This window comes from Culex pipiens, chromosome 3, assembly GCF_016801865.2.
Source record: "Culex pipiens pallens isolate TS chromosome 3, TS_CPP_V2, whole genome shotgun sequence".
NCBI lineage: Eukaryota > Metazoa > Arthropoda > Insecta > Diptera > Culicidae > Culex > Culex pipiens.
This window is the reverse complement of record NC_068939.1, coordinates 25,976,300-26,000,341: the sequence shown is the minus strand read 5'-3', so window position 1 is coordinate 26,000,341 and position 24,042 is coordinate 25,976,300. Positions and strand designations below refer to the sequence as shown.

Here is a 24,042-nt window from a genome sequence, read left to right as displayed (position 1 = left end):
CCATTATCACCAACTTACGAATGAAATTATAATGTTAAAAAACAAATTTCTGCATTTTTGTATGACTTAATCCTTTGCATCCAAGACAGCTAAAATTGCTTGAAATGGCGCGGAGTTACCTGGTGTAGGTCACCCTTATGGCAGAAAAAAAATACGGGTCTAATTATTTCGGCCAAGGAATCCCACTCCATTTTTGAGTCCAATTGGAGAATTTTTTTTTCGAATCATACTGTTTTCGTAGGGAATTGCTGAACATACAGATTTTCCAAAATTGTATGGAGCGTTGTATAGGTGAACCAATGACACAAAATGACTTTTTTGGTCAGCCAAAAATTTTCCGCAAAAAAAAAATAATTTAGCATTTATTTTTCCACAGCACTAAAAATTACATTTATTTCAACCCCTTCCCTTGTCTGTACAGCATACACGGCTGTTTCTGGGCAGCTCCCACCCCACACGTTCCGAACCGGACGTTGAACACCTCCCCGCCGGGGCAGGACCGGACGTGCTTCTGCAAGCTCGCGTCACACTCGCAGTACTTGGACTCACTTCTGGCGCAGAACTTTTTCCTCTGGTCGCAGCTTTCGTGGTCACACTCCTGTAAAAGTTGTTGTTTATTTTTTAAATTGATTATCTCGAAATTTTCTGTCTTGTGTCTAAAAATAAACTTACATTACAACTCACAAGTGCAATTACAACAATCGAAATAGTTAAAACTGTAAGGAAAAAAACAATTTAATTGACTATTTTAAACGAATCCATCAACTTGATACCTTCCAGAAACTTCATCTTGGAGCGTGTTGCGTGACTTTCTATCTGATTGAGTTGGAACCACGTCAATTGTTTTATATAATGGAATGTTCCAGGAGCGAGTGTACTCAATGTGCACCATTTTAATTATGTAATTTGATTCTTTACTCGTTAAACATGCAATCGCAGCTGTAACAACACACGAGGCAAAAGTGCAACAGCTGTGTTGCATCACAAGAGAAATAATCTGCTTTGTAAAACATTGCTGTTTTTATAATGTGATTAATTGTTCATTTTAAAAGTGGAAACAGCAAGCTTATTTCAAATTGAAAATTCCACTCAACCAAGCGCTTGTTCCGAAAATGTCCGGCATTCGTATCGATTTGCTTGTTCCTGTTCCAGAATCCAAAATCCGACACGTCCGATCGACGGTGATGCTGAATTTTCGAGCTTTTTTTTGTTGGTGGTCCCCCTAGTCATGCTTTGAATATTCGCTTTGAGTCTCCGTACAAAGCTCAAATCTCCATACGCTCGGAAAGCACATTCACTCACGTGCAATCTGTTCTGGTATGTGTTGGGGTATGTGTGTGTATGTCACCTTGGGACCACTTTCCATCGTGTGCACGTGTGTGTGTGTTTGGCCACGTGGCACACACGCAATCGGAACCAATAATATGGAAATTGCCTAACGAGTGAACTGGTGCGATAACAACGCTCGAAATGCCGCAAAACTAGAAATGCCCTCGAAATAGAGGAGGCCGGAGATTTCACCTGGTGGTGGTGGTGACCAGACAGAGCAGTGGAACACCACGGAGCAGGATGGTGCGCAAATTGAACGAAATATGTTGAATCTCGGCAGCGCGGCGGCAAAGGTGTTGCTGCTACAGTATGAAAGCCTTTTACGATGCAAATTAATCTGGTTGAGGTTTGCGCAACATAGCAAACTGAATACTGAATAACGGGAAGCTACAAACAGAAGAAGTGAAAACTGATCAAATGAACAACAGAAAACTAATCACGATTGATTATTATTTTTGGACTACGGAATTTGTCAGCTTTTAAAGCTAAAATGTTTTCAAAAATTTTAAATCAATACTAACATTTCAAAATTGTGTAAAATTGAACGTTTGGTCCTTTTCAAATGTTAGTCTTTATTTACATATATTAAAAATAGTAGTCTCGAAAAGATCGGAAATTTTCATGAATGTTTCATATTTTAACATTGAAAATATTACTACTTGTTGCTGAGATTTCGAATTTAGAGAATGGTGGGCTGTTTGGGTGAGACTTAGAAAATATCAATTTTTCTGTTTTTAAACCATTGCATGGCAATATCTATGCAACTAACGGTCGTATCAACAAAGTTATAAAAGCAAAATATAGATAATTTTCTCAGCTTTTCGAAAATATTTATTTTCAAAAGTGGGCAAACATGGGCACCAATAAAATTTTTTTTTTCAAAAGTGGGCAAACATGGGCACTATTTTCAAAAAAGTTACTTTAAAATGGATATAACTTGAAAACGGTGCACTTTATCAAAATTTCAATGAAGTACTTTTTGATTGCAAATTCAAGTTTATATCGGAAAATGAAGTTGAATATTTTTTGCGACCAATATTTCCATTTTTTAAATAAATCAGTATTAATTCAAAATTTCTGAAATGTTGCCAATTGATGTCCCCTAAAACACATCAGAAAATAAAAAAAAAATAGTGTTTTTTGCAAATCAAGTTTTAGTGACAAAAAGTGAAATTAAAAATCATTACCAAAAATGTACCGTGTATCATTTCTTCAGTGTAGATCTTACCCATACCTAAAACTTTGCCGAAGACACCAAATCGATCAAATAGTTCCTTCAAAAGATTTTAGATTTTAGAATTTTCATACATCATTATTGTATGGACAGCTGCCAAATTTGTATGGAAAATTATATGTACAGACTAATGCTGCAAAATGGCTTCTTTGGGCATACCGAAGGCACCAAAATGGTTTCGTAGAGAACTGCTCATCCGGCATACATTTTTTTCACTACAGTATTAAATGTATTTAGAAAATGTTATTTTCGTACAGTTCAGAAAAATTTCTGGACCTCTGATTGCTGAAAATCTGTTTTTTTTTGTCATCCTTCTTTAAAGAAGGGAAAATTGAACATTGTAGAGAAGTTTCAACTTTTGTCAGCAGATAAGTCAAGATTCTCTCTTTAAAGAAGGGCAAATCATAACACTTCACACTTTACGTAATCATTTAAATTTTCTGGGTAATTGAATTCTAGGGAACGGAGCTCTCGGGAATAGGATAAAATTCAATCATTTAGTGGATTAATCTCGAATACTGTGCTTTTATCAAAATTTCTGGAAAGTAATTTTCGATAGCAAATTTGATTTAAAAAGTTTAAACGTGTAGTCAAAAATACATTTTCAAGTGAGCAACTCTCTACCAAAACCGGAAATGGATTTTATTTGTATTTTTTTATTTGGCTCAAACTTTGTGGGGGCCTTCCCTTTGACCAAATAAGCTATTTTGTGTGATTGGTTCATCCATACAAGTCTCCATACAATTTTGGCTGCTGTCCATACAAAAATGGTATGTAAATATTCAAACAGCTGTAACTTTTGAGTGAATTTTTTGATCAATTTGGTGTCTTCGGCAAAGTTGTAGTTATTGTTGAGGACTTTTGAGAAAAAAATAGGTACACGGAAAAAAAATTTAAGGATTTTTTTTATCAACTTTTTTTTCACTAAAACTCAATTTCCCAAAATACATAACTTTTGAGCCAAAGAGAAACATGGTCAAAAAATCTGCCGCCAAGTTATAAATTTTTGAAAAAAAATGTGATTTTTGGAAAAAATTGAAGTTTTATGCAAAAACAAGTTTGACATTTTTTTATGCAAAATTGAATTTGCAATCGAAAAGTACTTAACAAATTTTTTGATAAAGGGCTCCGTTTTCAAAATATAGTCACCGAAAGTTTGATTTTTGCGAAATATTTGCAGTTTTTCATTTTTTTAAAAAAGTGATCGTTTCAAAAAATATTTTTTTTGAAAAGTTCAGAAAATTTGCTATAAACTTGTCTAAGAGACATTGAAGATTGGACCTCGGGTTGCTGAGATAGAGCCGCTTTAAGAAAAAGAAACACGAAAATTGAAGTTTTCTTAATCTCACCATAACAATCCAACATTTTCTATTAGAAAATTTCTAATGACCATAACTCAGCAAATAAAGGTGCAATTTTCAATGTTAATACATGAAGAATTCGTGAAATTTTCCGATCTTTTCGTAAATTTTTTTTGAAATTTTTAAATCAAGACTTGCATTTTAAATGGGCGTAATATTCAATGTTTGGTCCTTTTAAAATGTTAGTCTTGATTTGAAAAATTTCAAAATATTTTTTCCGAAAAGATCGGAACGAATGTTTTATGTTTTAACATTGATAATCGGACCATAAGTTGCTGAGATATCGTCATTAGAAAATGGTTGTTTTGGTGAAATTTAGAAAACATCAATTTTCGTGTTCGTGTTTCTTCCTTAAAGCGGCTGTATCTCAGTAACCCGAGGTCCAATCTTCAATGTCTCTTGGACAATTTTTTAAGCAAATTTTCAGAACTTTTCAAAAAAATTTTTTTTGGAAATGGTCACTCATGGTCACTACTTTAAAATTCGAAAAACTGCAAATATTTTGATAAAATTAAACTTTCGGTGGCTATATCTTGAAAACGAAGCCCTTTATCAAAAAATCTGTATAGTATTTTTCGATTGCAAATTCAATTTTGCATTTCAAAATAACGTCAAATTTGTTTTTGCATGAAACTACGACTTTTTTTCCAAAAATCACTATTTTTTCAAAAATGTATATCTCGGCGGCAGATTTTTTGAAAATTCGGATTTACATTTAAAATTTTTTGTAAAAAAAATCCTTAGGGCGTTGCAATTTTTTTTTCAACGTTTATGTCGAAAAGTACTTTACAGATTTTTTTGATAATGGGTCTCGTTTTCAAGATATAGCCACAGAAAGTTTGATTTCAGTTAAATATTTTCAGTTAATCTAGATTTTACCATGAGTAACAATTTATGATTTTTGTTTTAGTAAAATCGTCTAAGAGACATTGAAGATTGGACCTCTGGTTGCTGATATTCCGCAGCCTAAGCCTCACCCAAACAACCCTCCTTGTTCTATTGGCGATGTCTCAGCAACTAATGTTCCGATTTTCAATTGAAAAAAAAAAAAAAAAAATTTCGTGAAATTTTCCAATCATTTCTTAAGCAATGTTTTTATGTTTTTAATTAAGACTAACATTTCAAAAGTATTCAATATTACGCCCTTTTGAATGGTAATATAATTGGCATAGCTGTTTTACCCTGGATCTTGCACTATATTTTGATATATTTGATTGATTTCGGTTAGAACTTATACAGATCTACTGAATTAATGCATCGAATTCTAATTTAGAGCAGTTAAATGCTTTAAAATTTGCTGTTCCTTTTCAGACAGTAGCTCCGCTTTGCGCTAATTGACGATAAGTTATTTCACAGCAACTATCTGACTGATAAATCGTCAGCTGAGTTTTGCTATACTTAACAAACACTACAAGATGCTTTAACCCGATTTTGGAAACTCGCTTCCGTTTCCCGGATATCGCAATACAGACTTGTGACATAGACCAATTTATCATCAAAATGATTGTGCACACTTGTGACACGTCATACATGTTCTTGGAAAATGTGGAAAATTTGTCTTGTTTTTCACAAATTTATGTACACCAAATTAGTTGAAACTTGGAGCGTTTGTTAAGCGATAGTATACAAACCGATTGCTTCAAAAAGTTTGGCTTTATCATTCATAGTTTTGAAATTATTTACCAACAAACTTTGAAAATCGATTTTCTCGAAAAGTACTAAATGGTCGTTGTCACAAGATAGCACACAACTGACGAAATGTCTTATATAATTGAGAAATATCAATAATTTGAAAATATTGCGTTCATTCAAATTTCACAAAAATCCTCACCAAATTCAAATTCAAATTGGAAATTTTCCTGGAGATCAATATAAAACTTTCAATTTTTCAAATAAATTTGCGTATCCACATTGTGTGACTGACAAATAGTTGGAAATCTATCTCTACCTACACCCACGGAACAGTTCCGGTTAAAACTCAAATGCCACACTGTCACCTCCACTTCCGAAAAGCAATCATGCTCATTGGAAAATTGTTTCGTGCACAGTTAACTTTTTTCTTCTTTATTTCGAAACTGAATTATTATGTTAGTGTTCAGTAAATTTTAAAATAAAAGCTCCTTTCCAGAGATGGATGGATCAACCCTCCGAAGCTCACCGAACACGTGCTCCAAAATTTGATTTCACTTCTTATTCTGCATTTTAATTGGCCCGGCTGTTTATAATTATAAAACACTGGCACTCACCGAGACCGGGGAGCTGGAAATGAAATGAGAGCCACTTTTGTGCATCCTTCTATCGGGGAGGGTGATTCCGGACGGATGTTTCCACCAGAAGCGGGCCTTCCCAACGTTGGTCACCTCTCGCACGGAGGTTCGTTATACGGATCTCTTGTTCTTTGAGCGAAGGCAGGGGTTCTTCTAGTAGTTTATCATTCGATTTCGGTAATGTCTTTCGGTACTTATTGCGGAGTATGTGGACATAGATTTCATCCAAACTACTTAGATTTCGAATTTATATTATTCAAAAATCTATACCTTGAAAATTGATTTTGTGGACGATGTTGTGTCTTTGGCAAAGTGTTCGTTATTTGTTCGGACTTATCAGAAAAAAGTAATACTCTAAAATGTACCATTTTGGACTAAACTTAATAATTATTAAAAAAAAAAAACGAAAATGTTTAAGACAGTTGCCTCTTACCCAGTCGGCCTGGGTTCGATCCCAGAAGGTCCCGGTGGCGAGAGGAGATTTGTCTGATCACGCCTTCCGTCGGACAGGGAAGTAAATGTTGGTCCCGGTTCAACCTTGAGGTTAAATGTTCAAAACCGTCATGTCACTCTTTTGCTTATGTTTCCTATGTTAACGATTAGTTTTATTTCCATTGATTAAAATTTCTACGCTTTTTTAAATTTTATAAGCTAAGTGTTTGTAGATAGACCATCTGACAAAATTCATCAGGCAGTGTTGCCATTTTTTCATAAACATTATGCTTTATAAAACATGTTAAAAAATAATCGAGTGACTTGACGTGAGTGATTTGAATGCATGAGGAATGACGAAGCTTGACTTTTTTTTAAATAATTGATTTAAATTTCAAATTTAAAAATTTTGAAAATATTTTTAATTTGAGTGTCAGAGAAACCTTCTGAAACAAAAAATTGAAATGGGGAAAATAATTGAAAGTTAAACATTTTTGCGAATTATCAAATTATCGGTGAATAATTGGATAATTGTGCATTATTTAATGGGACTTGATGCAACAAATGGCGTCTAACATCCAATTATGGTTTGTTATAAAGTTTTCGTAAATTTTCCATTCCAATTCAAATTCTTCACACCGAGAAAGCAGCAGATGTGACAAAACGTCTCGTCGGATTCTCTTAGTTTATGCAACAAGTTGCAAAAAAAAATATTTTTCCAGCTCAAATCGTACATTTATCCAACGAGGTTAGTTGAATAAATAAAACGAGAGCTGTAAAAATCAAGTTTTGCTAAGAGTTCCATGCAACATTTTATTTCTTAGCAATTCCAAGAAAACACATTTTGAGTAGAATTTAAACACAATTTACGGATAAAATCAAAACAATATTAATACTGGAACGCCCAACGCATGTCCAACTTACACGGACGCCCAAGGCTCCAAAAAAGTTGGAACGGTAACTTCAACTCGCTGGTTCTCGGGCATAACTCAACCAATCAAGATGATTCTTCTTTCCAGTGATTTGTTAGGATGTCTAGATGATTCTAGAACTTTGCAGAACTCAATTTGATCAAATCTGTAATTTCTGCGTCCGAAAACATCGTTCCACCTTTTTTAAAACAACTGCCTCCGCGGAATTTTTGGCGATTTTTTTTACACGCGGAAAAAAAAGTTGGAACGATGTTTTTGATCGCAAAAATTACAGATTTGATCAAATTAAGTTCTGCAAAGGTCTAGAATCATCTAGACATCCTAACAAATCTCTGGAAAGAAGAATCATCTTGATTGGTTGAGTTATGCCCGAGAACCATTGAGTTGAAGTTACCGTTCCAACTTTTTTGGAGCCTTGGGCGTTGGAATGTTAAAAAGCATAACTTTTCGATGCAAGTGTGCTAAAATTCATTATTTCAGTACCCGTTTCAGTTCTATCCAAAAGAATTATATATCGATTTTTTGCCGATTTTCAAGAAGTTCATTCAAAAAAAGATATTTATTTATGTTTTTCTTATAAAAAATCGTAAGTTTTTGATTTCTGTTATTTTTTAAAACGCTGAATTTTAAAATCAGGCATCTTCATGCAAACGGAATATGTCTTGAGAGCCTTCCCCTTACCTGTTTAGAGAAAAGCGCTCAATTTGACAGTCCGCCTTGCGCATGCAAAGTTCTAAACTTAAATCGTCTCTAACTCAGTTGAATCATGAAATCTGTTCATGAAATTTCAGGAGTGATTTAAAATCATCATTTTGGTTGATGAAATAAATTTTCTGTATTATTTCTATATGTATGTAACCCCTTAAGCTTGGCCATGAGCTTGGCTAGTTGATAAAAATCACGCCGTCAAAAAAAAAAAAACAAATTTGGTGGCAGTAATTGATAAAACGGCAAAATTATAAAATTTTGTATTTTTTTCAAATTTTGCCATTAAACGTAAATTGTAGTTTTTGTATGAAAAACTGGCAACTATGGAATTTTTGGTTATATAAATTATAACTGGGTCATTCAAAAGTTGCCCCAACCCAACCATCATGAGACACCGAAAAATTGATTAAGGATTCATAATCAGGGACCAACCTCTTGAGCAATTCTATAATGGCAATTCTCACCAACTCACACGAAATTCCGACCCCTCTTCGATTTGCGTGAAACTTTGTCCTTAGGGGTAACTTTTGTCTCTGATCACGAATCCGAGGTCCGTTTTTTGATATCTCGTGACGGAGGGGTGATATCAAAGGGACTTTTATGTAAAATTATGCTTTAGATTTGATGGTGTACTCAGAATTCCGGAAAAAAAAAACACAAGAAAAGTTTTAAAAATTCTGCCATTTTCCGTTACTCGAATGTTAAAATTTTTGGAACATGTCATTTTATGGGAAATTTAATATTCTTTTCGAAACTACATTGACCCATTTAGAATAATTTTTTTCATTTTAAAATTTCGTGTTTTTTCTAACATTGCAGGGTTATTTTTTAGAGTGCAACAATATTCAACAAAGTTGTAGAGCAGACAATTACAAAAAATTTGATATATAGACATAAGGAGTTTGCTTATAAACATCACAAGTTATCGCGATTTTACGAAAAAAAAAGTTTTGAAAAAGTTGGTCGTCATTGATCATGGCCGTTCATGGTCACCCGCGACAAACACGGAAGACGAAACAAAGAGAAACGTAAAATAGTAGTTTATGCAACATGTTGCAAAAAGAAGATTTTTTCAGCACGAGTGGTACATTTATCCAACGAGGTTCACCGAGTTGGATAAATACGACGAGTGATGAAAAAATCAAGTTTTGCAACGAGTTCCATACAACATTTTTTGCAATTCCGAAAAACACCCTTTGAACAGAATTATAGGACAAATGTCCATGCATTGAGTCAATGAATCGTTTAAATAAAAAAAAATGTTGAAAAGTATAACTTTTCCTAACAAGTGCTGAAAAGTTCAACTTTTCAGCATCCATTTCAGTGCTGAAAAGTAGAACTTTTCAGCATTTGTTTTGAAAAGGGTTACTATTCGATTCTGTCATTTTTGGTACAGAAAAGTAGGCTGTTTCGTCGCTCAAGAATGACAGGAAAAGTAAACAGTTTCACGACGGAATTGCAAAATAGTAGTTTATGCAACAAGTTGCAAAAAGAGGATTTTTTCAGCACGAGTCGTACATTTATCCAACGAGGTTCACCGAGTTGGATAAATACGAAGAGTGCTGAAAAAATCAAGTTTTGCAACGAGTTCCATACAACATTTTTTGCAATTCCAAAAAACACACACTGTGTGAAATTTTATGTCAAATTTTTATTTTTTTTGTCAATAAATCGTTTAAATAAAAAAAATGTTGAAAAGTGTTACTTTTCGAAACAAGTGCTGAAAAGTTCAACTTTTCAGCACCCGTTTGAGTGCTGAAAAGTAGAACTTTTCAGCATTTATTTTGAAAAGTGTTGCTATTCGATTCTGTTATTTTTGGTACAGAAAAGTAGGCTATTTCGTCGTTCAAGAATGACAGGAAAAGTAAGTAGTTTCACGACGGAATTGCAAAAAGTAACTTTTCAATACTTTTTTTCGTAAAATAGCGATAACTCGAGATGTTTATAAGCAAACCCCTTATGTCTGGGTATCATTTTTTTTGTAATTGTCTGCTTTACAATTTTGTAGAACATTGTTACACTCTAAAAAATAACCCTGTAAAGTTAGAAAAAACACGAAATTTTAAAATGAAAATTTTTGTTCTAAATGAAAAAATGACCCTTCTGGGTCAATGTAGATTCGAAAAGTACATTAAATTTCCCATAAAATGACATGTTCCAAAATTTTTTACAGTCGAGTAACGGAAAATGGGAGAATTTTTAAAACTTTTTAAGTGTTTTTTCGATGAAAAATACGTTTTTTTTTTTCGAAATTCTTATTACGCCATCAAATCGGACGTCTAATTTTACATAAAAGTCCTTCTGCACCAAATTTCTATCTCATCACCGTTTCAGGCTGCAAATTACTGAAAAACACCTCTTTTTTCGCATGTTCCAAAACGGAAGGGGTCGTACCGCCCCTCCATCACGAGATATCAAAAAACGGACCTTGGATTCGTGATCAGGAACAAAAGTTTTCCCTTAGGACAAAGTTTCTCGCAAATCGAAGAGGGGTCGGGGCAACTGCTGTGTGAGTTGGCGGAGAATTACCCATAAGAAATCGTTTTTTTTTAATCCGGCTGATTTGGTGTCTTCGGCTAAGCTGTAGGTATGGATAAGAAATACACTGAAAAAAATGATACACGGTAAACATTTGCAAAAAAAAAAAAATCATTTTTTAAGTTTTTTGATAAGTTTTAGGGGACATTAAATGCCAAATTTTCAGAAATTTTCAGAGCTTGCAAAATTTTTTTTCAGGTTGAAATTTTTTGAATCAAATCAATTTTAATAATGAAATATTGGTCGAAAAACTTTAATTTTTTTCAATCAAGACTATTATTCCAAAAGGGCGATACATTAAATGTTTGGCCCTTTTGAAATGTTAGTCTTTTTTTCATTGTAGTCTTTAACCATAACTACATTTTTTTCCAAAGACACCAAATCGCCCAAAAAATCTTTTTGTCAAATTTTTGATTAAAAATTTAAACAGATTTCTCATTAATTCCGAAAGTAACATGCTATTTTTTGAAATTTAAATTCTGAATCCCTGCTCCAGCACATCACGTTCGGGCATGGTGTTTACCAACAAGGGCGCTGAGCGTTGTTGTGAAATGTCATTTGCATTCGTTTGTGTCAGCTGTACATGTGTCTGTTTGCGTGCAAGTGTGATAGTTGTTTGAGTTAAAATTCCAGCATCCCTCCCCTGGTATCTCTACATTAACGAGGAGGAGGGACTCTGGCCGGCCCCGTTGGTGATGGCTGGACAACAAAGCAAACGGGGGAGAATGTGTTTGTGTTTCTCAGCTCATCTCATCGTGTCGTTTCTCTCTGTGTGTGTGTGTGAATAATAGCTTAATGACATTTACATAATTGATACCGAGATACACGCTGCTGGCAACACTGCCCGCACAGGGGACACGTCGAGGTTACGGTCAATTCTATGTAAACCAGCTGCCAATGGTAACGGCACGTGGAATCGCTCCGTTGGGAACGGGATTTACAGTGTGTGTGTGTGTTCCCAACCGGGGGTTATTTTTTAACTCTGATGCTTGTTGTTTTTCAACACACAGCTGATGTTGGCGCAAGCTGGCAACTTTGCCTGGGTTGGGGCCAGTTTGGCTGGGGGTAAATTTAGTGACGGTTCTCGCCGGCAACGGAATGGAAACATTCGCGCTTGTGGCGCACAATTGTTGTCGTTTACATAAAATTACTTTCGTTAATGGTGAGGGGGAGGAGTTGTACGCAAAAAAAAGGGGGTCGCCACACGCAGGTGATTGTTTGTGTTGAAAAAGTTATGTTTCAATTAACATATTAGGAGTGCAAACATGTCTTTTTTTCCTTTTTTTATGCTGGAAGAATTCTTTTTTTTGCTGGTTTCGTAATTCCATTTTGAGCCAAAGCCACAAACTCAACAGAACATTGTAAAAAAAAATAATCAAGATTATTTAAAATTCATTAAAAATCGCTACAAAACAAGCAAAAAAGCAAAAAAGCAAAAAAGCAAAAAAGCAAAAAAGCAAAAAAGCAAAAAAGCAAAAAAGCAAAAAAGCAAAAAAGCAAAAATGCAAAAAAGCAAAAAAGCAAAAAAGCAAAAAAGCAAAAAAGCAAAAAAGCAAAAAAGCAAAAAAGCAAAAAAGCAAAAAAGCAAAAAAGCAAAAAAGCAAAAAAGCAAAAAAGCAAAAAAGCAAAAAAGCAAAAAAGCAAAAAAGCAAAAAAGCAAAAAAGTAAAAAAGCAAAAAAGCGAAAAAGCAAAAAAGCAAAAAAGCAAAAAAGCAAAAAAGCAAAAAAGCAAAAAAGCAAAAAAGCAAAAAAGCAAAAAAGTAAAAAAGCAAAAAAGCGAAAAAGCAAAAAAGCAAAAAAGCAAAAAAGCAAAAAAGCAAAAAAGCAAAAAAGCAAAAAAGCAAAAAAGCAAAAAAGCAAAAAAGCAAAAAAGCAAAAAAGCAAAATAGTAAAAAAGCAAAAAAGCTTAAAAGCAAAAAAAAATAGTTTAAATTTTTATTCTTAAGCTAGGATGTAACTTTGTCCACCGATACTTCAGGACCGAATAAACCAGTTGACATTTTTGGATTCTTTTTAAAAGACATTCTGCGATTTGCCATTGTAGATCAGGCATTAGTTTGCTTTGTTAACAAAGTACACAATAGTTCCACAATTATTCCACGATTCGATAATTTTTAATGCCAACCTCCCTTCCTGGTGGACGTCCCCATCGGACAAGTGCATCCAACTTTTCCGTTCGCGTTTGTTAGATTTAATTAGTTTATGAGGGTTCGGTTTCAGCCCCTAGCTTCGAGCATTGTTTCCCGCAACTACTTGGAGTGGTTCGCGAAACAAACTGTTAATGTTTTTAATTTGTTTGCGCAGCGCTTCCGCTAATCCGCCCGGGGCGGGGTCCGATGTCGAGGGATGGTTATCGCGAAAGTTGTTGTGCAAATGTTTGCTTACTTAATTACAGTAAAAGTGATTACCTCTATCGGTGATTTTCCAGGTTAATTGTTACATTTAATTGAATTGAAGTTGTTTTTCATAGTTTCATTCCAAAAAACATGTGTTTGATAATTGCCAATTGTATTCTTCAACTAATGATTTCCAGGAAACTAAACATTTATCCGTTACCAAACCAACCGACAACATGATTAGCCGACTCACCAAAATCGATTCCTTCCCAGAATGTCTAGCCAATTATTCTCAGTTTTGGTTGGGTTCATTCCAGCAAAACAAATTCCCCGATTGTCGGATATCAGTGCGCCCCGGTTGTTAGCGGGAAGACCCGTAATTGCAACATAATTGGATTGTTTCGCTGTTTGAAGTTATGGACTCGAGATTAAATAAAAAATAAACATTTGAAATGACAAAAACTGTCTGCAACCATTTCATCTTATTGCATTGAGGAGCAGAAATCGTTAAACTGTTCCAAAAACGAAACTATTGGCACTACGCCCCCCGGGGCATGGCCTTCCTCTAACGTGGGATTTCTGCTCCAGCGCCTCTGACGAGACAGGAGAAACCGGGACCGACGTTTTACTTCACCATCCGATAGAAGCTCAGTGGATAAGGCGGGAATCGAACCCGCGTCTCATAGCATCATCGGGATCGGCAGCCGAAGCCGCTACCCCTGCGCCACGAGACCCACTGAAACTGTTCCAGCTCCATGCTATTTGAAGATTAATTAGTGCCCATCTTTGCATTTATTTGTTGCTTCCGTTTTCTCCTGGTCCAGAAATTAATTACTGACCTCGTAGCTGTGGAGATTGACTGCAGAAAAATTAGAGGAAAGAAATAATGATCTTCAATTAAAATGAGAAAAAAGCTTGTTATGATCGGTCAACGCACCTAGATACATAGAGTGTGTCCCAAACAATTTATTTGGTAAATAATTCTATATTTTTTGTGTTTAAATGAATTTTATCACATTCTATTGAAACAGTTGAATTAAAGTGAATGTAAGCATTGCTTACTATTTGAGTTTTATAGTTCAGATTCCAGTTCAGATGCTTGGACGTTTTAACAACCTTGTAAAATGCCTTTGATTGACATCGTCGGCCATGTTTAGAGCAATCACTGATGAAATAGGTACAAATCACGCTACAATGCGTTTTAAAATATGCATAAAATGCACTAGCTCACAGCAAGAAATAATTTATTCAACCTCCGCCTCTGAAAGAATGTCCCACGTCGAAAGTGTTCATCTTGTCCAGATCATAGTTCTTCTGCTGGCGGTTGGCCACATCGGCGCCGATCTGTACCAGATGAACGTCGAGTTCGATCGGTACGAAATCGAGTACAGCGTAATAGGTCGCTTTGACCGGGTTCGCATCCGCAAATTCAACCGGACCACCCCCGTTATCAACGGGTCGTACGATCTGGCCGTGGATCTGGACAACAACTACGAGATTGGAATCGTCTGTTCGCGCAGTGCCCTCGGCAACAACCAGTACCACCTGATCCCGTTCAAGCTGAGCCCGATGCCGGTGTGTAACTTTATCAAGAAGTACGCCTTCGACTACCAGGACATCTGGCAGAACAAGTCCAACTTTCCGCGCGTGCCGGCCGAGGGCATTTGCCCGTACCCGAAGGGCACCTACTGGGTGAAAGATTTGGCGCTGGACTCGAACCTGTTCCCGCCGGTCATTCCCGAGGGTTACTACCGGTGCTACCTGGATGTGTACCGGATTTCGCCGCGGGAGCTGTTGCACCATCAGGCGTACTACTCGCGGATCACGAAGGAGTTGCTAAAGTATTGATGTGAGAGTGTTTAATTAAAAATAAGAAAGATGATTATTTTCAAATTTCCCGAGCAGACGGAAATAACGTGAGAATAACATTTTTTGATATTTGAAAATACTAGGCCAATAACATTTTATGTTATTCATAACAAGATTTGTTATTCATCGTTAGATTTTTTTTGTAATTCGAATGCTACTGTAATAACAGACTGATAACGTTTTTAGTTATTCTTCAAACAAATCTTTGTTATTATTTTTTTGTTATTTTCCAAATAATCCGATCATGCCAATAACAGTTGGAGTTATTCTTCCATAACAAAAATTGTTATTTCAAAGTTGTTTTGGCTTTCAACCAATATCAGACCAACAACAAATTTTGTTATTATAACATAAACTGTTATTAAACTCTTATGCAAAAATGGATTTTTCAAGAATATTTCATAACACTTTTTTGTTATTTTAACAGTATTTGTTATTGAAAAGGCATGAATAAAGTTATTACCGTCTGCCCGGGTTGTGATGACATAATTTTTAAAACTTTTTTTTCAAGTTTAAATCGTTTTTTTTTTCGAAATTTTGAAAACGCTATTAAATTGCGCGTCCAATTTCACATAACAGTCTCTTGGACACCAAATCACGATATCATCACCATTTTTGGCTTCAAATTATTGACAAATACGCGTCTAATGTCGCATATTCAAAAAAGGAAAAGGGTAGTACCGCCCCTTCGTCACGAAATATCGAAAATGGACGTAGAAATCATGATCAAGGCCAAAAATTAACCACGCAAATAGAAGAGGGATCGGAGCAATGCTATGTGAGTTGTTGGAGAATCACTCACAGGTTAAATGAGATCATGGTAATTTTACATTTGAGACCTTGGAATTTATTTACTATTTAAATTTCTTGAAAAAAATAAATTCAGCTATCCAAATTATTAATTTAAAAAAAAATAATTTATGTTTTCTGTGTACGTCGGAGTAATTATGTATTATTGTAATAAATTGAAAAAGGATCAGATGAAAAGAAATGTCAATAAAAAGATAAAGTTGACATTAGTCTCTGTTACAAGACTTGAATGGGGAGAGCACCCAAGCCTTTTTTTACTCCAAAGAAAAAAAAAACAAAAAAAAACTTTCGTGAAATTTTCCGATCTTTTCAAAAAATATACTTTTAGAAATCAGTGGTCACTCATGGTCACTTATTTTAAAAATCGAAAAACTGCAAATATTTCGCTAAAATAAAACTTTCGGTGGCTATATCTTGAAAACAGAGCCTTTTATCAAAAAATCTGTTGCGTTCTTTTCGATTGGAAATTCAATTTTACATTAAAAATTACGTCAAATTTGTTTTTACCTGAGATTTCGATTTTTCCAAAAATCACTATTTTTTTCAAAAAATCATAACTCGGCAGTAGATATTTTGACCATGTTTCTCTATGGCTCAGAAGTTGCGGGTTTTTGTCCCCTAAAAATATCAAAAAATCTAAAAAATCAATAAATAAGTAGTTTGGGAAATTGAGTTTTTGTGAAAAAATGTCAATTAAAAATCGGCAAATTTTTGTCCATGGATCAATCGGACCGCGCACTGGACTCACAATTCAGAGGTTGCTGGTTCGAATCCCGCGGCGGGCGCTCTCAAAATTCTAAGTGTAAATATGGGTATCCGGCACCGTCGCTCTGTGCCGTACTCAAACACTTAGGAGCCTAGAGTGGCGAAGTCCTTGTAGTTAAAAGGAAGACACTAGTGGTTGGTACTAGCAATGGTGGCCGACAGCTATAAAGTCAACTTCGTTTAGCATTATTTTTTTCTCAATAGTCTTCAACAATACCTACTTTGCTGAAGACACCAAATTGATCAGAAAAATTCATTCAAAAGTTACAGTTATTCGAATAATTACGTACCATTTTTGTATGGACAGCTGCCAAAATTGTATGGAGACTTGTATGGGTGAACCAATTACACAAAATAGCTTCTTTGGTCATAGGGAAGGCCCCCATAAAATTTGATCCAAATCAAAAAAATACAAATAAAATTTCCGGTTTTGGTAGAGAATTGCTCAGTTAAAACATTATTTTCAAGATGTTTAGCGATTTGAAACATTCTACAATGTTGTTTCACATAAAAAATATAATTTGACAAGTTTCCAGAACTGTTATTTAAAAGTTTCCAATAAATAGGAATTTAGAACAAAAAACGTAACTTAATCCACCTTTAGGTGGTTGGTGCCTTCCTCTCATTTTTAAGTGACGAGTAAAAAAAAACAGACTTCCTACAGACTTTTTGTCAAGATTATACAGACACCGTCTATCAGGAAAATGGCATCCCTCTACAAGGCTTTTTTCGTGGCGATCAGACGGGATCATTTGAGGTTATGTAAATTCAGACCATCTTTTAAACTGCTTGTAATTTTAGATAGATAAGTGAGATCTTGGAAATTCTTAATTCACAAGAAAGGTCTTCTCATATGCTTTCTAAAAATATATAACATGTGAGGGTTTCATGAAAAAAAAACACCCTTTTTACCATAATTTTAATTTAATATGAAACAGTTTTTTTAGCATAACTTTTTAAATAAATGATAAAACTGCATGAATTTAAATAGCAACTTAGGGGACGTTAAGACGGATCGATTAAAACCATTCAGGCCGAAATCGGTTGAGCCTGTGACAAGATATTCCAGTGACATTGATTTGGTACACATGTCTACATACAGCCAAACACACAGCCATTTGCTCAGCTGGTGATTCTGAGTCGATGTGTACAAATGAAGGTAGGTCTAGGAGGTTTAACTAAAAAGTTTGTTTTTCGAGTGATTTTATAGCCTTTCCTCAGTAAAGTGAGAAAAGCAAAAACATAAAACAAGATATCTAAAAGATTTCTCGATTAATCATTTTGCTCTTAAAAGCATTGGAATGCTGAGAAAATTTCCTATAAGACACATTAGAAATTAGCGATGACTATTTTTTCTCCTTAAGGTTGCCCAGAATACACGCCGTGTATAGCATGCTATTTACATCCTTTTTGGAGGACGGATCTCAGATATTTTGATGAAAACGTTGTCCGTATCTGTCAAGTGACCCATGGTTGGATGGGTAATCGTAAGACCCTGCCGATGAGCGAGAAAGATTGAAGATCTGAAAACCCTATCAAAAGAAATGAGTAATGAAACATTTTTTCATAAACTTTATGAATGTGAGGAAGGTGTATCCTCAAGTGGTCAAAGCCAAACTTATGAGAAATAGTTTAAAATGTGAGTGAGACGTTGAAATTTTTGCAAACTTATGGCTTTTCTTAGATTTTTTCGGATATGCAACAGATATTATGAAATACGAAAAAAAAAAAAATGTTGCTAGACAACCAGACATAAAAAATAAAAGCTTGACGCAGCTCCCACTCAAAAAAGCTCTCCATTACAATGAATTTGCCCCTGGGCTCTTTTGGGAAACTTAAATACCATCCCGCAACAGCAACAACCGTCGCAAAGATCCTGGAACCCCACCCGGAGAGGCGGAAAATTGCATGCGGTTGCAGAATAATTCCTGTCAACATGGTCACACACATATTTATGGGCCCTCTCTTTCAACTGGGACGGTTGCACTGTTCCCAGAAACAGTATGGAAAAGTAATTTTGCAACCAGTACCAGTCAAGGGTGGGCTTCCCAGCAGTGGAAATTCCTTTGATTTCGGTCACTTTTGTTTATTTATGGCGATGGGACTTTTCTGAGAAGGTTTGGGGTGACGCAAACGTGGGAGGAATTTCAAAGTATGAAATTGTGTTTGATGCATGCAATCTTAAGTCTTCAAAAATATTACTTACAGTCTTTACATTTTTGAATACCTTGCACATGATCTAAATTTAAAATCACAAGCTCTTGTGAAAACGTCTCTAAAAAATTTGCAGGAAAAGCATAATTTTGCAAATGTCGTTAAGCAAGAGACCAAAGCAGGCCTGAACTAAATTTACGTCCGTATCATTATTCATAAAAATGTGTGTTTTTTCTCCTTACAGCAATGCTTTTCAGTTATCATTTTTAGGTACCGCACCCAAGTCAAACTTAACGTTCAACGAAGGCATTGTGAATTTTCTAAATTTTTTTATTACAATTTAAAAATAAAATTGTTTTTTTTTTAACGATTTGTTGCCAATTTTTCAACAGCCAGTTATTTATAGTCCTAATTATGAAAAAAAATCCAAAAAATAAAGAATTTTCTCGATAATATGCTAATAATAAAAATTGCTTAAAATTTATCTTACAATCGATGTCAAACCATCCGTCAAATTAGTCCCAAAAATTGCCCATTCACACTTGGGTGCAGATTTTCAGTTTGCCCCGTGTTTTTCAGCCCCTCTTCAAAGCACAAAAAGCCGCTCAAAACCCACCGGCCAAGGTGATATTTGTCTCCGTGTCCATGGTCCAGGGGTCGTAGCCACTTCCGGGCGCCGTCGACGACGTTACCCCGAAAGAACCCAGTGAGCTCATGCAGCCACCAAAGCCGCCATCTAAGCGCCACGTGGCCATGCGCAAAGTGCGGTGCGGTTTCCGGTAAGTACCCCGGTGGCCACTCCGACCCCCGGAGGGGGAAGGAAAATAGGTCATTACGACGCTTGAATATCAACTACCTTTCGCTGCAGAAGTGGCCCGTGGTGGCAAATGTGGCACCTTCACAAGATCGTCCTTTTGAGAGGATGACAAAACGGTACAAACGGCCGAAGCTTGGAGGGAGGTGTCCTTAGATTCGGAAGAAAAATCAAAAATTTGAATTATTTAAGAATTTAAAAATATTTTAAAGACCAATCAAGCAAAACATCGTGCAAAGTAGCTTATTACGCAGTTTATGGCTACGCCCCGCTGTTCAAAAGTGTTGATGTGGCGCAATTTCTCGCATCTATGATGTCCATCGAGTGTCGTGTCGGTTTTGTTCAAAGGATGAAAGAGTGCCCTACGGGTTAGCTTTCAGCTGAGTTTGTTCGCTGCTCACGGTGGCGCTTCAGTTCATTATGGTGGGACACTCTTTTTTTTGCTGGTGTTGTTGTCCATGAAAACGTGAGGATTTTAAAAATGAGTACTTTTTCGTTCCCTTGTAATGCACTGTCGGTGTTGTCATGAGTTGTTAGCGTGAGAGTCATCGATTGAATATTGAAACGGTTGGCTTATGATTTCCAATTAGTGTTTGTATAATTGTGTAGAAGTTTTTGGTTTTCTTTACAATACATAACCATTTTTTTAACAGTAAAAAAAACTCTAATCTCATCTCATGCAATCCAATCCAATCCAATCCAATCCAATCAATTTTTTTTTTTTGAAATTTTGAATAAAGATGAACATGATAGATGGGTAATTCTCGGCCAACTCACACTAAATCGGAAAAAGTTGCCCCGACTCTTCCTCGATTCACGTGAAATTTTACCCTAAGGTTTTTCAAAATAGATCTAAATTAAAAAATAATAAACTTCACGTACAATTTTCACAAATTAACAGAAAAAAAATATTGAGTAACAATAACGTATTTTTTATTTGCTCTTGCAATAAAATGTTGCTATTCTATCATTTTTTATTTTGCTTTTGTATTTTTATCAATGTTTTGTTTGAAATTAAAACATTTTTTTATGTTTGAAATTAATTCTTATTATTTCTATACAGATATTTTGTGAATAATTTTTTAAACTGAAAAATGGCGGAAGCAAAAAAATCATGTCATACAAATGAAGAATATATAAAAAAATGGATTGCTGTCAAATTTGAAAAAAAAAACACTAAATTTAACATTCTTATAGTTTTTACTGTGTTTACTACGAATTGAAGTTTTTCTCTTTGAGAAACCTGATTTTTTTTCTTATAAATGAGTATACAATAATGTATTTTTTCAGAACAATTTTACAGTGATAATGTTTTGTTCAAAAAAAGCAAATGATTCAAACTGAATATAAAGATCATTGCAAATATTTTTGGAATAATCAAAATGGCTTAAATGAGTTATGAAATCATGGAGCAATCAGAAGCAGAACTTCGAAAATCTGATTGGGTCCCCATAAAAAATCTTTAAAAATCAGGAGAATCTGGCAAGCAAAAATGCACAAGTTACGGTTGGGAGAGGGGTAAAAAGTTAAAATTCGTTAAATAAAATGTGAATGTTTGTGAATAAATGGCTAAATTTGAAATTAATGCATACGAAACAAACGAAACCAATAAAATTTAGTAGTTTATTCCAGAAAAGCGTAGCATATTCCATTATTTCGTAAAATTCTAACACGTAGCCTTATGGGCGGGACAAATTTGCTTTGCGTTTTTCTCGGCTTGCTGTTTTACAAATAGGACGGACTAAATTAGAGCTGCTGTAAAGAATATGTGATCAGAACTTTCATATTGTTGAAAAAAATAAAATTTGCCGATAACTAAAAATTTGGCAAATATCTGACAAAATCCGGAAATCTGGAGTCAATCTATATTGCGTCGGACACTTGAAAAAAATGGCAATCCCAGTTTCCTCATGAAATGTGGCAACCCTGCCTAAAACGGAAATGATTTGGAAATTTTGTGTCAATCTTTTATGAGAATTTTTGCATCATTAGTTTGCCCATATAAATTTCCATAAAATATGGCAGCTGACAATAGAAAAATGCTGTATAAAAATTCAAAAATCTATATCTTTTGAAGAATTTTTATTATCGATTTGGTGCCGTCGGCATAGTTGTAAATATGAATAAGTACTAAACAAAAAATCAATTGACAAACGGTGAAATTTTTTTGGTGATTTTCAATTTCACTTTTGTCACTTAATTTGATTTACAAAAATCATTTTTTTTTTTCATTTTTTGATATTTTTTAATAATTTTCAGAGCGGGCAAAAAATCTTTGACCAAGTTATGATTTTTTTAATCAATACTGACGTTTTCACAAAATCAAAATATCGGTTGCAAACATTTTTCAATTTCATTTTTCGATGTAACATTGAATTCGCAAACAAAAAGAATTGCAGTTGAATTTTGATAATGTCCACCGTTTTCAAGTTATAGCCATTTTCAGGTAACTTTCTTGAAAATAGTCACAGTTATTAACTTTTTAAATTAGTGCCCATGTTTGCCCACTACAGACAACATATTTTTGAAAAGCTGAGAAAATTTTCAATGTATTGCTTTTTATAACTTTGTTGATATGACCCTAATGTCGATATCTTAGCAACTAATGGTCATTCAACATTCGTGAAATTTTCCATTCTTTTCGAAAACAATATTTAAAAAAAAATTAGACAGACATTTCAAAAGGATATAAATATTGAATGTTTGGCCCTTTTGAAATGTTTGTCTTGATTTGAAAAAATATTGTTTTCGAAAAAATCGAAAAATTTCACGAATGTTTCACATTTTAATATTGAAAATCGGTTGCTGTGATATGAAATGGTGAGATTTAGAAAACATCAATTTTCCTGTTTTCAAATCTTTGCTTGGCCATATCTTAGCCATTATGGGTCGAATCGACAAAATAAAAAAAAGCAAAATATAGAAAATTTTCTCAACCTTTCAAAAATATTTTTTGCATGGATGGGCAAACATGGGCACTTATTAAAAAAAATAACTGAGACTATTTTTTAAAAAAATAAACGGTGCACTTTGTGAGAATTTTATTATAGTACTTTTTGATTGCAAATTCAATTCAACCTCGAAAAATAAAGTTGTTTTTTTTGCCATTTTTGAAAACATCAATATTGATTCAAAAATTCAAATCTCGGTCAAATATTTTTTGCCCGTTTTGGAAATTTCTAGAAAGTTGGCATTTGATGTCCCCTAAATTAAATCAGAAAATTCAAAAAACAATAAAGACAGTGTTTTTTTTTTTGCAAATCAAGTTTTAGTGACAAAAAGTGAAATAAAAAATGCCCAAATTTTTTTACCTTGTATCATTTTTTCTTAGTCTATTCCTTATCCATACCTTAAACTTTGCTGAAGACACCAAATTGATCAAAAAATTCCTTCAAAACCTACATGTTTTGGAATTTTCTTATATCATTTTTATATGGAGAATTTGTATGGAAAATTAAATGGACAAACTAATGATGCAAAATGGCTTCTTTGGGCATTTTTATGGCCCCAAAAAAATTTCAGTCGGATAAAAACAAAAAATTAATTAAAGAAAATAGACCGATTTTGTAGAGAATTATTCAATATGTATAAAATTATCTGGAATGTTCATGAAGTTCAGATTAAAACACCACCATTTTTTTTTTCGGAAAACAAAAACTTTCAACAATGCTTAGATATCAAAAAAAATAAGGATGCAAAAAATGACTGAACATGTGTATCATTAGGGTGTAATATCAAAATCGATTTTCCAGCACAGCAATTTTTCAGTTCCTGTTGGGGTCCTAAACAACTCCCCAAAGTTTGGGCACGATTGGATTAGTCCTCACTTTGCGCAAAGCGATTCAATTTTCCATATAAATTTGTATGGGAAAAACCATTTTTTTTTATTTTGATACTTATAAAATCCACGTTTCAAGCTGTACTAAAACCGGATTCATATTCAAATGCTCTGGAAGGTGCTCTACAACTTTCCCGAAAAGAGTATGGTGCTAGCATGTCCCTAAGAGAAGATACAGCGTCCTCAAAACTCGTCTAAAACGTGATTTTCGAGCAAAAAACACATTTTAGACGAGTTTTTAACACGCTGTATCTTTTTTTAGGAGCAAGTTAGCACCATACTCTCTTCGGGAAAGTTGTAGAGCACCTTCTAGAGCATCTGAATATGAATTCGGTTTTAGTACAGCGTGAAACGTGGATTTTATAAATATCGAAATCCAAAAAAAATGTTTTTCCCATACAAATTTATATGGAAAATTGAATCGCTTTGCGCAAAGTGAGGACTAAACCAATCGTTCCCAAACTTTGGGGAGATGTTTAGGACCCCAAAAGGAACTGAAAAATTGCTGTGCTCGCTAAATTTGGACAACTTTATTTTTTTCCATACAACCATATTACACCCTAGTGTATCATGCATTTGATATCACCTTTTGTTGGATCAAACATCCAACTTTGGTCCCGCCGTGCGATCGCTATCGGCGCCGGGCCCTACAATT

General features: G+C 34.5%; 2 protein-coding genes across 2 annotated transcripts; one reads left to right on the top strand and one right to left on the bottom strand.

Annotated features, from left to right (window-relative positions):
* Positions 1-339: 339 nt before the first annotated feature.
* LOC120425401 (uncharacterized) lies at positions 340-884 on the bottom strand. Its single transcript, XM_039589915.2, has 3 exons — positions 774-884; positions 673-716; positions 340-598 (listed from the first exon to the last, which is right to left on the bottom strand). The coding sequence occupies exons 1-3, from the start codon at positions 787-789 to the stop codon at positions 392-394; spliced, it is 267 nt and encodes an 88-aa protein (XP_039445849.1). The 5' UTR covers positions 790-884; the 3' UTR covers positions 340-391.
* A 13,522-nt stretch (positions 885-14,406) lies between these two features.
* On the top strand, positions 14,407-15,030 carry LOC120425400 (uncharacterized). Its single transcript, XM_039589914.2, has one exon. It carries the CDS (start codon positions 14,407-14,409, stop codon positions 14,983-14,985), a length of 579 nt encoding a protein of 192 aa, XP_039445848.1. The 3' UTR covers positions 14,986-15,030.
* The last annotated feature ends 9,012 nt before the right edge of the window (positions 15,031-24,042 follow it).

Excerpts from the sequence above, each read along its gene's own strand:
- LOC120425401 (XM_039589915.2), bottom strand. Across the intron at positions 599-672 it reads TTGCACTTGTGAGTTGTAAT|GAGTGTGACCACGAAAGCTG; the intron begins GTAAGTTTATTT and ends CAACTTTTACAG.
- LOC120425400 (XM_039589914.2), top strand. The coding sequence starts at position 14,407 with ATGTCCCACGTCGAAAGTGTTCATCTTGTCCAGATCATAGTTCTTCTG.